The sequence below is a fragment of the Natator depressus genome, chromosome 13 (assembly GCF_965152275.1).
Source record: "Natator depressus isolate rNatDep1 chromosome 13, rNatDep2.hap1, whole genome shotgun sequence".
In the NCBI taxonomy this organism is placed as follows: domain Eukaryota; kingdom Metazoa; phylum Chordata; order Testudines; family Cheloniidae; genus Natator; species Natator depressus.
The window spans coordinates 33,907,280-33,920,144 of NC_134246.1; the positions used below are offsets into that span (position 1 = coordinate 33,907,280).

Consider the following 12,865-nt stretch of genomic DNA (forward strand, 5'->3'; position numbering starts at 1 on the left):
CACCCCGATCTTGGTGCTGTTGTAATAATATCCATTTTCCCATGTTGCAGAGGGGCCTGAGATAGCTGCTCCACCCTAGGGGGTCTTTGAAAGTCTCCACCCTGAGCTCTCTCTAACCATCTAAGTTAGTTCTCTCCTGCCTCTCCCCAGCTGAACCCCTCTCCCCAAACGGCCTCTGTAAATGTTGTCTCCCTTTCTGCAAACGCCACAGTCCTGGTGTCTCACCCCATCACTCTCTACTGTGGGGTCCTACCACCATCCTCTGATGCTGGCTACTGTCAGAGACAGGACTCTAGGTAGATAGCCACTGCCTTGGATCCAGTCTAGGGGGTCCCGTGAATTCCAGCTGCAAGGCATCATGGACCGAGTGAAGGAGAGGGGAGAAGAGGGTTGTGTCCCGGCAATAAGGGGCCTCCTGAGACACTGGGGACGCATGGGGGGGCCGCCCAAGGACAGCTGTTCCACTCAGAGAAAGACTCAGGAGTCCAGACACCAGCACCAGCTGCTGCTTAAAGCCGTTTATTGCATCGCAAGCCATGGCTCGGACTCGCAGAGCAGAGAACATTGCTGGTTTTCATCAAGTACATTACAGAGAAAGGTTTTCATGCCAAAGAACAAAAGAGAAGAGAATGGGACAAGGGTCCTTTCCCCTCTAGGGGGCGCTGGCTCCCAGCTGGCCCCAGGGTAGGGACTGGCTGACTCAGGGGGGTAAGGAATGGGGACATGGAGTGTTTCCCCTCTAGGGTGCACCAGCTGTGATCCAGCCCCAGGGGGGACAGGCTGTCTCAGGGGGCAGAAGTGAGGAATGGGGCACGGGCCTTGTCCCCTCTAGGGGGTGCCGGCTCCCATCCGACCCCAGGGTGAGGTGAGGACTGGCTGGCTCGGGGGTGCCCCCAGATCAGATGAGTGCAGCAGCATCCCCTCCCCAGAAGTAGCGAAGGCAGCGGAATGGCAGAGCAGCTGGCAGCCCGTTGGTCTCTTTGCACAGCTACTCCCTGCCCATCTTCTTCCTGAGCCAAGGGATGAATGCAGAGATCCGCGTGTATACGGCAGGTGGGAGGCCACTGGGTTTCCCATGAGAGACGATGCCCTGGGCGACCCCCGTGCACTCCAGTGGGCCCCCGGAGTCACCCTACAGAGAGAAGAGGAGGGAACATTACAATGAAAGCAGGCAGGGGGGAATTCAAGATGCAGCAAGCCAGCCCCACCCATACCCGGCACTTTTGGCAGAGCTGGGCACTCACTGATTCATCCTGCTCCCATCTCTGGATGTAACAGGTCCAATTTTAAAATAACCTGTTCCATGCTTGGATGAGGGACCATGCTGACTCTCTAGCAGGCACTCTCCCCTGGCAGTCAGTGCTGACTCCAAGGGCCCAGTGCAGCACTAGGGGGCACTGTGCTGCAGGGAGAGGTGTGGAGGAGCCACAGGGGGGGCTATGCCCTGTGGAGCAGGGTAGGGGACTCCATAGGGGGCACCTACACTGGGGGAAGAGCCCTTATTGCCTCTTATCATTATAAGATTCCGGGCTGCTTTTCGCCAGCCTCTATTAATGTCCACAGGACTTTTGCCTCTGGACGGCTGGAAAAGTGAAACCTTCATAAAACCCAGTGAGCGAGACCCTCAAGGGAGTCTCCAAGCCAGGGCAGCCTGACTACAGTAGGGGAGTCACCACGAAAGACGACTGCTTCGTTTTGATGTTCCCCATGCAGAGCATGGACGTCCGGTTGAAGGAGTTGAAGAAGAGTTTGCATTGCTTGTCGTCAGCCATCTTCAAGGTCACCTCTTGGAGCTTGGTAGGCGGATACACCCTGTGGACCCCAGTACGGCCCCAGCCGGCCACGCTGCATGTGGCCTCTGGCTTCAGCGGGAAGTTGGCCGGGGGCAGAGGGATGGGTTTCACCGCCTTGGTCCGTTCAGCTCGGCGCTCCAGCTTTCATGGGAGAGACAGAGGGGGGAGACGAGATTTACCAGCATGGCCTGGCCCTGGGAGATGCATCCGCCCTTTCCACTACCCTCCAGAGCGGTGGGATTGGAGACAGACAGAACTGATTAATACTTTGGCCTTCTTTGGCTCACTCTAGCCACGGATTTCACAGTGCATTATTAATGAACCCTGAGAAGGGGGGCTTAAAACTTATCCCCATTTCACAAAGGGGGAAACTGAGGCACAAAACAGTGAGATGACTTGCTCAAGGACATACAGTCAGTGGCAGAACCAGAGATAGAAACCAGGAGTCCTGGTTCCCACCTGCTCTAACGACCACGCCCCTCTGCCCTCCCAGAGCTGGGGATAGAACCCAGGAGTTCTAGCTCCCAGACCCCCTGCTCTAACCGTTAGACCCCACTCCCCTCCTAGCACTATGGTACCAGATGTGCCCAGCCCCACTGCATCAGCATGTGGTTACTGGAGCGCACAGGACCTTGTGGTAGGGGACACTACCTGGAGCAGCATGATGTCATTTTCCAAGGTTGTCCCATCGAAGTCCTCATGGGGAATCTTGCGTCGTACCTGGATCCGTTGCTGGGCCCTTTCCTTCTGGTTGAGGTCGTGGGCTCCCAGGATGACGACAGTGGACGCATCCCCAGAGCTTTAAGATTCCAAAAGTCACAGGTCAAAGTTGGAGGAGGAGGGGTGGAGCCCAAATCACAAGACTGGCTGAAAAATCATGAGATTTCCAAGCCCACTCATCTATCATGCTGGTTATCTGGGGGTCTCCAGATTTATTTTCTTAACTCTTGCAGTTTTGTCATGACTCTCTGGGTCTCTGGACTTTCTGAAATTAACAAAGCCACGTAAGGGAGCTGGAGCCCAGGGACTGGCTTTGACATTACAGACCTGTGGAAAATCACTGTTCACTTCCCCACACCTCTGGGCCTGGGGACTCCCTCCCTCTTCCCCACTCCTTACTATCCTGCCTCTCAGCCCCCTGCCCAGCTCCCTCTCTGCTCCCCCTACAACCTGATTTCCCATTGCCCGGAATCACACACATCCCCCAGCCCCCCACAGCCAGGGTTTTCCAAAGCACCGAGGGGCCAGGCCAGGGTTGCAAAGGGATTCAGGCACCCAAAGATGCACAAAGGTGCTTTTTGAAAATCCCGTCAGGCACCTAAACCTCTTGGAAATGTCAGCCCTCACTAAGTGAAAAGTGGGAAGCAAGGATCCTTCCCTTGTCTACGCAGACTACCAAGGCCAGATTGTTTCAGGGATTTATGCACTGAACTCCCATCCCATCAGGAACCCAAAAACCTTTAAAAATCTGTCCTGAAGCTCTTTGGGGCAGAGTCTCAGTGTGTGTCTGGGCACTGCCTGGCACAATGGGGGCCCTGATCTCAGTCGGGGTCTGGGCAGCGCCCAGCACAACGGGGGCCCTGATCTCGATTGTGCACAAAATAAGAAGCTTCCTTCTTTCCTATGGGTTGAGAATCTGAATCTACCCTGTCCTCAGCAGCTTTTTCCCTGCTATCCCCTGTGGGCTGTGCAGCTGGGGAGAGGTAGGTGAGAGAGAGCCCAGCAGAACACCTCTGAAAGTTGGGGGAGGGACTATCTGTCCTGCCTCTGACTCCACCCTCAGCGCCCTGCATGTGCTCTTTGGTCAGGGATGGATGGAGGGGGCCACGCTGGGAGGTGAGGGAGGGCTCGGCTCCTGAGCCATGTCCACATCAGGGTTTGCCCTGTGCAGGGGCTGAGCAGAGCCCATGTGGCCACGGGGCCATCCCCCATCTCCGATCCGCAGGCAGCTGGACAGTGGCCGTGTGGCTGCCATCTGAGGGGCACCTCACCCTTCTTCATCACAGTGTGCAGCGGTCAGGACAAAATCCTCTCGCACCAGGAACCCCCCACAGTACATGGTGCTCTCTGGCCCGATCTTTGTCTCCACGAAGGCCATGTAGGGTCTGGAGTGGGGCCGGGCTTCCCGTCCCCCGATGATCTCCCCTAGCAGAGACCCCCCCCCCCAGAGAAACACAATGTTAAGGGGAGGGGGGAGCAACAAGCAGATCAATCAAAAGAGACGCAAAAGCAGAATATTCTCCTGAACAGGAATCCAGCTACATCCCTGCACATGTCCCCATGAGCTGAGTCCCGCTCCCCCCAAATCCTCCTCATGAGCAGCCTGCCACAAGAATCCCCCCCACACACACTTTCCCCCCGTCTCCCTGAGACTGACCCCTGATGCTAAATTAGGACTCCCCACCCTAACAGCAGGACGAGGGCTCTTCTCCCCGCACCCTCAGACTCACCAGCCTGAGCCCCGGGGGGCAGGAGAAAGGTCACAGGGAGCAGCAGCAGCAGCATTGTCCAGGGGAGGGGATAATGTCCCGGTCTTAGCCAGGGGGTTTATATAGGGCAGGCTGCGGAGGGGCGGGGGGACCTCAAGACACATTGACATTCGCCTCAGTGGAGCAGATCAGCCACCTCACCACCTGGAGACCCGACCATGCGGGCTCGTGGGGAAGAGCAAGGACCTGCTGAGTCACCCCTTCCCCCGGGGAAGCTCAGCAGCTGTGGCTGTGTCCAGCCTGGCTCCGTGCACAACCCAGTGTGGTGCCCACTGCAGGTCACACCTCCTGGCACTCTCCTGGTACTCACGCCTCCTGGTACTTTGCTGGGCACAGCTGGTTGCCCTGCACAGGTGATTGCCCTGCACATCTGGTCTTCATGCACAGCTGGAGCTGGGGAGCTTAGCTGCCAGCTAAGCTCCCAGCTCAAAGCATGTGGGCGCTGCGGTTAGCCCTGACTCATCTCAGCTGCTGGTGGGAACTCGGCCCTTTGATCCTTCTCAAGCGTCTCCCCACAGCGTGAGCGGGGCTGGGAGGAAGGGGGCTGAGCCACAGCTCAGACAGCTCAGTGTATATAGAGATAGACAGATAGATAGAGGGGGTGTATGGGGATAGTGTAACATTCCCCTCTGGTGTTATCTGGACCGGTGATCTGCTAGGCCTCTCCAATCCTTGACTCTGGGAGCCAGCTTTACCCTGCTCTGCTGTGAGAACCCCCACTCCAGGGCTGTTCACGCACATCCTCTGGCATGTAAGCTGCTTCTTGGATTGTGCAACCAAATGACACTAGCCAATATCTCTGGTCCCAGACACAACCCTAGGAACCTCCATCTTGCAGTGTCCAGTTATGCCCAGTTGAGTTCGTCAATTTAACAAAGAAATTGATATGTACCAGGCTTGTTATCCCAAGGAGAATCTCTGATAGGCTTCAAACAAAACGCACTGCTTCAGGTAGAATAAACAAACTGATTTATTAACTACAAAGACAGATTTAAGACAGTGATTATAAGTCAAAGCATAACAAGTCATATTTGGTCAAATGAAATAAAAGCAAAACGCATTCTAAGCTGATCTTAACACTTTCAATGTCCTTACAAACTTAGATGCTTCTCACCACAGGCTGGCTAGCTGCTCTTCAGCCAGGTTCTCCCCTTTGATCAGTGGTTCAGTCGCTTGGTGTTGATGTCTGTAGATGGAGGTGGAAGAGAGAGAGCATGGCAAATGTCTCTCCTTTTTATCAGGTCCTTTCTTCCCTCTTGGCTTTGCCCCCACCTTCAGAGTCAGGTGACCATTACCTCATCATAGTCCCAAACTGGCCAAAGGAAGACTCACTCGAGCGTACAACAGATCCTTTGTTGTTGCCTAGGCCAGCATCCTTTGTTCCTGTGAGGCTGGGCTGGATTTGTCCCATACCTGCCCTGATGAGGCGTGAACTGCTTCTCTGCTCTTGAAGAGTTTTTGCCTGGGCTTATTTTAAGCCACGAGGATATGTTTTCAGCCTCATAAGTACATACATGAAATTATAACCTATAACATTACTATAACTTTACTGTAACAACAATGCTCAGTGCAACATGAGCCTTCCGAAGACACCCGACATGACAAACTTTGCACTGGATACCACACAATCATTTTACAAGGATGAACGTGCTGGGTGTTCCCCCAAGGTACAGAGTGTAACACATACATGAACAGCACTGAATCATTAAAGTAAAATACACCTTTTGTAACGTACCAATCACTTTCTCACTGACCCTTGGCAAGCACACATCTCGGAGAACTCCCTAAACATGGCGTTCAAGATGGGGCAGAGTATAGGTGATGTTTCAAGGGGATCAGTGCAGGCAACTAGGGACTATATTGTAAATTCTGCCACCATTTTCCATAGGCAGGGGTTGTGGAAGCCGATATCTCACTCCTGAGGGTAAGCAAAGATGCAAGGATGCATCTACTGCACACGTGCGGCTTCAGACCCAGGCCCTATGCTGCTCGCCTGTGTGCCCCTTTGGTCCCTGCACAAGTGATTGCTGAGGGGCGAGGGAAAGTTTCCCACAATGGGGGAAGGCGCAAAGCAGCCCTGCCCAGGAACCTTCAGCAGGGGATTTCTGAGTACCTGCAGGAAAGTTTCCTAGAGAGCTCTCTGGAGGGTCCCGTGAAATCTTGCTGTGCATCAACACACTGTGCTGCCGCACTGCTTAGCTGCACAGGGTAATTCGCAGCACACGTAAGCACGGCTGGTCTTGTACATTTCTATCCCTTCTACGCTATACAGAGTAAAGGAAAGCTGAACCTCATATAACTGGGCAGGATCAACTCCAAAAGATTACTTACCAAGGGTCTCCTCTCCTGATTCTTGCTCGCCAGAGTGGGGCTGCTGGGACTGACAAGACACCTCCGGAGTGGAGAACAGTTCCTGACTCACCGCCACACCGGACGACCCTGCTGTGGGCTCCACATCATCGTCCAACTCCACCTCCTTGTCCATGACTTTGTCCTTGGGGTTAGGTCCACTGTCTGCCACCTCCAGCCCTGCCGAAGTACCCACAAGGCTCTTAGCTGTGGAGGTGGGATCGCCACCAAGAATGGTCACAGGTCTTTGGTGCAGTGACCCTTGCCTTCTGGTATGCCTGCCTCAGCTCCTTTATCTTCGCTCAGCACTGCACCGTGTCCTGTTCGTAGCCCTTATCACACAAGCCACGAGAAATCTGCCCATAGGTATCGAAGTTCCTACGGCTGGAGCACTGCTGGGACTTCACAGCCTCCTCTCCCCATATATTCAGAAGATCCAACAGCTCCGCAGTGGTCCAAGAGGGAGAGTGTTTGCCATGCAGAGCCGCCATGGTCAGCTGGGAAAATGTCATATGAGCTCTCCATGCTGAGCAAAAGGGAAGTGGAATGTCAAAAATTCATGGGGCTTTAAAGGGGGAAGGGGGTGGACGCTTGCTTACCTGGCGGCAAGGCAGTGGAGTCCGAACTGCTGACCAGAGCGGTCAGGATGGGCATTGTGGGACACCTCCTGGAGGCTATTTACATGGCCAAACCAAGCGTGGTGTCTATACTGACACTTTGTTGATAAAACTTTGGCTCAAAAATCTCTACACCTCTTGTCAAGGTGGTTTTATTTTGTCACCAAAACAGGAGAGTTTTATCTGCAAAAGTAGCATTGTAGTGTGTACACCTCCACTGTTTTGTTGGGAAAAGCTGCCTTTTGCTGACAAAACTGTGTACACACGGTCTTAACACCATACAGATGAATCTTATAACTTTACATACAACAGGGCCACCTCTATTTTACCAGGACCATAATGATCAGCAAATTATGATTTTTTTCAAATGATACCTGACAAGGCACACATTGTACGAAATTTATCGTAGACCTGTAAAAGGGGTGAATATAGGTTTACAGACTGTCACAAGCCCAGACAAGCACTGCCCAGGGAACGCCACAGTAATCGGGTCTGATCAGAAATGTTCACATCGAAAGGCTTCCTTTTGGAAACAGCAACTTTGACTAAACTACAATTTTCAATGCGCCAATGTTGATTTTGAAAACGTTTTTCCATTTTAAGTCAAAATGTTGCTTTGCAACCCAGCCCTCTGAGACGTCCCCGACAACTTGTCACAGACAGTCTGACATTTCTGTGATGCAGAGATGCCCAGGCAGGTACATTACCCCTGTGTCCGACCCTCTCTTCAATAGTTCAGCAAAGGACAGGTGGTGCAGGTGCTTTTTTTTTTTTTTCTGAAAACGCCAGCTCCTGAAGTCACACGATCAGGTGTAAATTTTTAGCACCGAGGGTAATTAACCACTGGGACAACTTACCAAGGGTCCTGATGGATTCACCATCCCTGCCAAGTTTTAAATCAAGACCAGGTATTTTCCTGAAAGCTCTGCTCTGGTTCAACCAGGAGTGAATTCAGGGCACTCCCATGACCTATGTTATACAGGAGATCACAGGGGCCACTTCAAACCTTCGTATTGTGATGGGGCAAGACCAGATGGCTATAGAAAAGTAGTCCTTTTGGGACCCAGGAGGTGAGCGGGCTTCTGTCTGCCCACTGTTAGGGGGCTTATTCCTTCACCCACTTACTTCCCTGGTCCTTCTCGCATGAACAGAGAGCAACAATACCCGAAGTCCAAAGGTGCAAACAATTTGATGTTTATTGGGGTGAACTTCCAGCAAGCATGATTCCAGTTTCCTTCCTTAGTGTCCTCCTTCCCAGCTCTGACACCACAGAGCCTTACACCTGTGTCCCTGTTCCCATTCCTGCCCTTAGCCAAACATTATTCCAATTTCCTTACTCCCATTCCCTGTTCCCATTTCCCCCTTTAGCAAAACATGGTTACAATTTCCTTACCCCCATTCCCTGTTCCCATCTCCCCCTTTAGCAAAACATGATTCCAATTTCCTTACCCCCATTCCCTGTTCCCATCTCCCCCACCCACACGCCCACCCCCTCCCACCCACGCCCACTCACTTCCTCATTGACTACAGATTATATAGTAAAACTTGAGTTCGGCTTAGCTATACCTTAACCAATCATTTTCCTGAAATTTAACTAACCAATCCTAACATATTGTAACATGATTATGTAACCAATTATATCCCACCACCTTGATTAGTTTACACCCAGCAAAATTAATTATACAGCAGACAGGAACAATCACAGAACCAGACAGAGATTATACAGACAAACAATAGCAAAGTGGGAACTATAATGACAAAACAATGCAGAAGTGAGGATTTCGTATCCCAGTATTGATAAGTAAGTTCTTGCCAGACAGGATGCTGTTTCCTTTTACATTTTCTAGGCACTTCCCTTTCTCTGGAGGTGATAGGCACTATCAGGACAGGATTGTATTCCTAACAGCCCAATAGCACCTTCTTTCAATGTGACTAGTTTGGAATGTGAGGATGTGACCGGTCGCTTCCTAGCTTATGGCTACCTCTGCTGCTTAGCCAAAGGCCTTAGCCTAAGCACAGGGCCTCAGACTGTCACAGTAAGAAAAGGCCCTTACACCGGCAGACAGTGATTTTGATTCTCTTTTGTACTTCTATAACTAGCCAAGTGATCAGAATACACCTAAATTCTTAAAGTACAGGCCTTTGCAGACTGGCCTGAATATCTATATCCTAACACCCACTACTAAAGGACCTCCCCCAGCCTAAGGGGAGGACCCACAGGTCCAGGATTCCAAATAAATGCGGGGGACAACTAAAGATAAAACAGGAATGGGAGTGAGGTCACAGGGCTAAACAAAGGGAACCTGATGGGGACACCGAGCAGAGAACCTCGGACAGCACCCACTGCTCCTCAAAGGTGTCGAGGGAGCCAGCGGATGGCACCCAGAGGAACTCTGCCGGGATGCGAGAATGGACTGAGGAGTGGAAATAGGCCCCACAGTCACAGGAGACTCCATCGGCCAACCTCCTCTCCCTGGTTTTGTAGATGGCCATTTTGACCAGGGCCAGGAGGAGGCTGACAAGGAGGTCCCGCGACTTTGTGGGGCCATGGATAGGGAGTGCGTATATGAACAGGTGAGGGAAAAATGCAACCAAAAACATAAAAACTGATCCAAGAGGAGCCAGAATAGGGGATGAAACCTGGTGCAATCCAGGTACACATGCGCCAGGGTCTCCCTCACACTGCAAAAGGGGCAGGTGTCTGGGATAGGGGTGAACCATGCCAAGTACACGCCCGTGCTCACGGCTCCATGGAGGAGCCGCCAGCTGATGTCTCTGGTGGGCCTCAGGACCAGGGTGGAGTATAGGCTGGCCCACCAGGGCTCCTCACCCTCCAGAGGTGTCAAGAGGTCCCGTCACTTCGTGCCAGGGTGGGACGTGCAGGTGAGGACATGAAGCGTGTGGAACATGAGCGTTTATAGATGTTTCCTTAGCGCGGTCTGGAACCGAACCGGCTGCAAGTCGTGCAGCCGGCTCGCGATAAAGGGGTGGGATGGCCGGGCAGATCCATGGGACAGGGGCCCGATGAAAAGGTCCGGAGGACCTGGGGTATCAGGTGGGCAGGGCATACCCTCTTGCAGGACACAGTAGAGGAAAACCCGAGCAGTGGGTGGTAAACCAGCCCTCACCTCCCGAAGTACACGCTGGGGAGTACAAGGCCTGGAGAGCCCCATGCGCTGAGCAAGCGTCAGGGGATCCAGCCAGTCTCCCCGGTCGGAGTCCAGGAGGTCTGCGACTCTGGTGACTTCTGCCAGCACCAACCTCTGGCGCACAAAGGGAGACTCTGCCACCTGCACACAGAGCTGGGGGTTGTGTAGCAGTGGCTCTGCAAGGAGATCCACCCCCTCAGCAGCTGCCATGGATCTCGTGGCCGAAATCAGTTTCCAGGTCCGGAGGAGGTCCTGGTAGAAGACCGGCAGCCCGGAGAGGTCTTATGGAAGACCCCCTCGGATGGAGATAAAAGAGCTGCTGGTCGTATAGGAGCCCTTGGAAGCGGCGCAGGAAGGCATGTGCCAGTATGCTCCACGCCGGACTACTTGCACCATAAAGGAGCATCTGCAAGGCCTGGAGGCGGAAGATGTGGACCTTAGTGCGCAGGCACTTCAGGCCCTGCCCTCCCTCCTCCAGGGGCAGGTGGAGGACCCCTGCAGAGACCCAGTGCAGTCCTGGCCAGAAGAACTTCAGAACCAATGTCCGGATGTTGGCCAGGAAGCCCGGGGCCGGGACCAGAGTGTTGAGCTGGTGCCAGAGCATGGACAGGACTAGCTGATTAAGCACCAGTGCCCTCCCTCAGAGGGAGAGGTACCTCGGAGGGAGAGGCACCAGAGTAGTTCTGTCCAGCTCCGGAGCCACTCTGCCACCCTCTCCTCTAAACCTTGCCAGTTCTCTGGTGGAGATGGATGCGTGGCAGAAAGGTAAATGCCAAGATAGAGCAGCTGACCCGTGCTCCATCGAATGGCCTGAATCACGGGTGGGAGGGAGCTCGCCTGCCACCCATCCCCGACCACCAGGCCAGAGCTCTTGACCCAGTTGACCTGGGCGGAGGAGGCTGCCGATTAGATGGTCTGGCAAGCCTCCACCCACACCAAGTCACCCGGGTCCTGGACCATGAGGAGCACGTCGTTGGCGTATGCTGACAGGACCAGCCGCAACTCCGGCTCTCACAGCACCAACCCCGTCAACCTCCTATGGAGGAGACAGAGGAAGGGCTCAATCGCCAGAGCATACAGCTGGCCCAAGAGGGGGCACCCTTGCCGTACTTCCCCGCCCGAAGCTGACCAGCTCGGTCAGGGGCCAGTTGAGCCTGACTAGACACTCTGCGGAGGCATACAGCACCTGGAGAAAGCCCACAAACTGGGGTCCAAAGCCAAATGCTCACAGAGTGCCCAGGAGATACCCGTGGTCCACCCTGTCGAATGCCTTCTCCTGATCCAAGAACAGAAGGGTGAACGACAGACCATCCCTACACTCAAGCTCCAAGAGGTCCCAGACCAGATACAGATTGTCAAAGATGATACAGCCTGGGACGGTGTAGGTCTGGTTGGGGTGGACCACGTTTGCCAGCACGGACCCCAGCCACAGTGAGATGGCCTTTGCTACGATTTTGTAGTCTGTGCTGAGGAGCGAGATGGGACGCCAATTCCGAAGGTTGCGGGGGTCCCCTTTCTTTGGGAGCAAGGCTAGCTCAGCTCGCCTGCACGACAGGGGGAGAACCCCGCTTTCCAAGGACTCGGCCCAGACAGTGACTAGGTCTGGGCTGAGGACGTCCCAGAACACGCGGTAGAACTCCACGGTCAGCCTGTCCATGCCCGGGGATTTATTGATGGGCATGCGACGGAGGGCTTCCAAGAATTTGGTCAGAATGAGAGGCAGCTCTAGCCAGTCCCGGTCACCCATGCTGACCATCGGGAGTCCATCCCAGAGCACTCTGCAAGTGTCAGGATCGGTCGGCTCCGGGGAGAAAAGGCCCTCGTAGAACGCCCTGGCCCTCCCGCACATCTCCGCCAGATCCGTGAGGGGGATGCCATCCTCTGCCAGGAGGCAGGTCATGTGCTTTTTGGCCCCCCCACTTTTCTCCAGGGTAGAGAAGAAGCGGGAGCCGCGATCCATCTCCCGAAGGAGGTGGATGCAGGATCAAACAAAGGCACCCCAGGCCCAGTGGTCCTCAAGGGCCCGGAGCTCTTCCCGCTTCTCCCAGCACGCTCCACAGAGGGATGGATCCTCAGGGCTGGCGGCCAGATGCCTCTCCAGCTTTAAGGCCTCCCGTTCCAACTGCTCCATCGTTGCATCCTTCCGTCGGCTGGCGCCCCGGGTGTCATCGCAGCAGAAAAGCTGGGCGCGCACCTTCCCCATGTCCCACCACCTCTGTGCCGAGGGAAAGGCACGCCTCTGCCCTCGCTAAGCCAGCCAGAACTCCTGGAAGGATGCCACAAAGCCCACATCCTCCAACAAGCTGTTATTAAAGTGCCAATAGGCCGGCCTTGGCCTCTCTGTACAGAGAGAGGCCGTCACGGTCACAAGGTGGTGATCTGAGAACGGAGCTGGCCGGATGCTGGAGGAGTGGGCCCATGAACGGTGACAGCGTGATAAGTAAATGTGGTCCAACCGGGAGTGGCGC

At 54.2% G+C, this 12,865-nt stretch overlaps 1 protein-coding gene across 1 annotated transcript; it reads right to left on the reverse strand.

Moving 5' to 3' along the window:
* Positions 1-571: 571 nt before the first annotated feature.
* Positions 572-4,313, reverse strand: LOC141997489 (mast cell protease 1A-like). Its single transcript, XM_074969867.1, has 5 exons — positions 4,244-4,313; positions 3,785-3,938; positions 2,445-2,592; positions 1,674-1,934; positions 572-1,132 (listed from the first exon to the last, which is right to left on the reverse strand). The coding sequence occupies exons 1-5, from the start codon at positions 4,296-4,298 to the stop codon at positions 989-991; spliced, it is 762 nt and encodes a 253-aa protein (XP_074825968.1). The 5' UTR covers positions 4,299-4,313; the 3' UTR covers positions 572-988.
* Between the last annotated feature and the right edge of the window lie 8,552 nt (positions 4,314-12,865).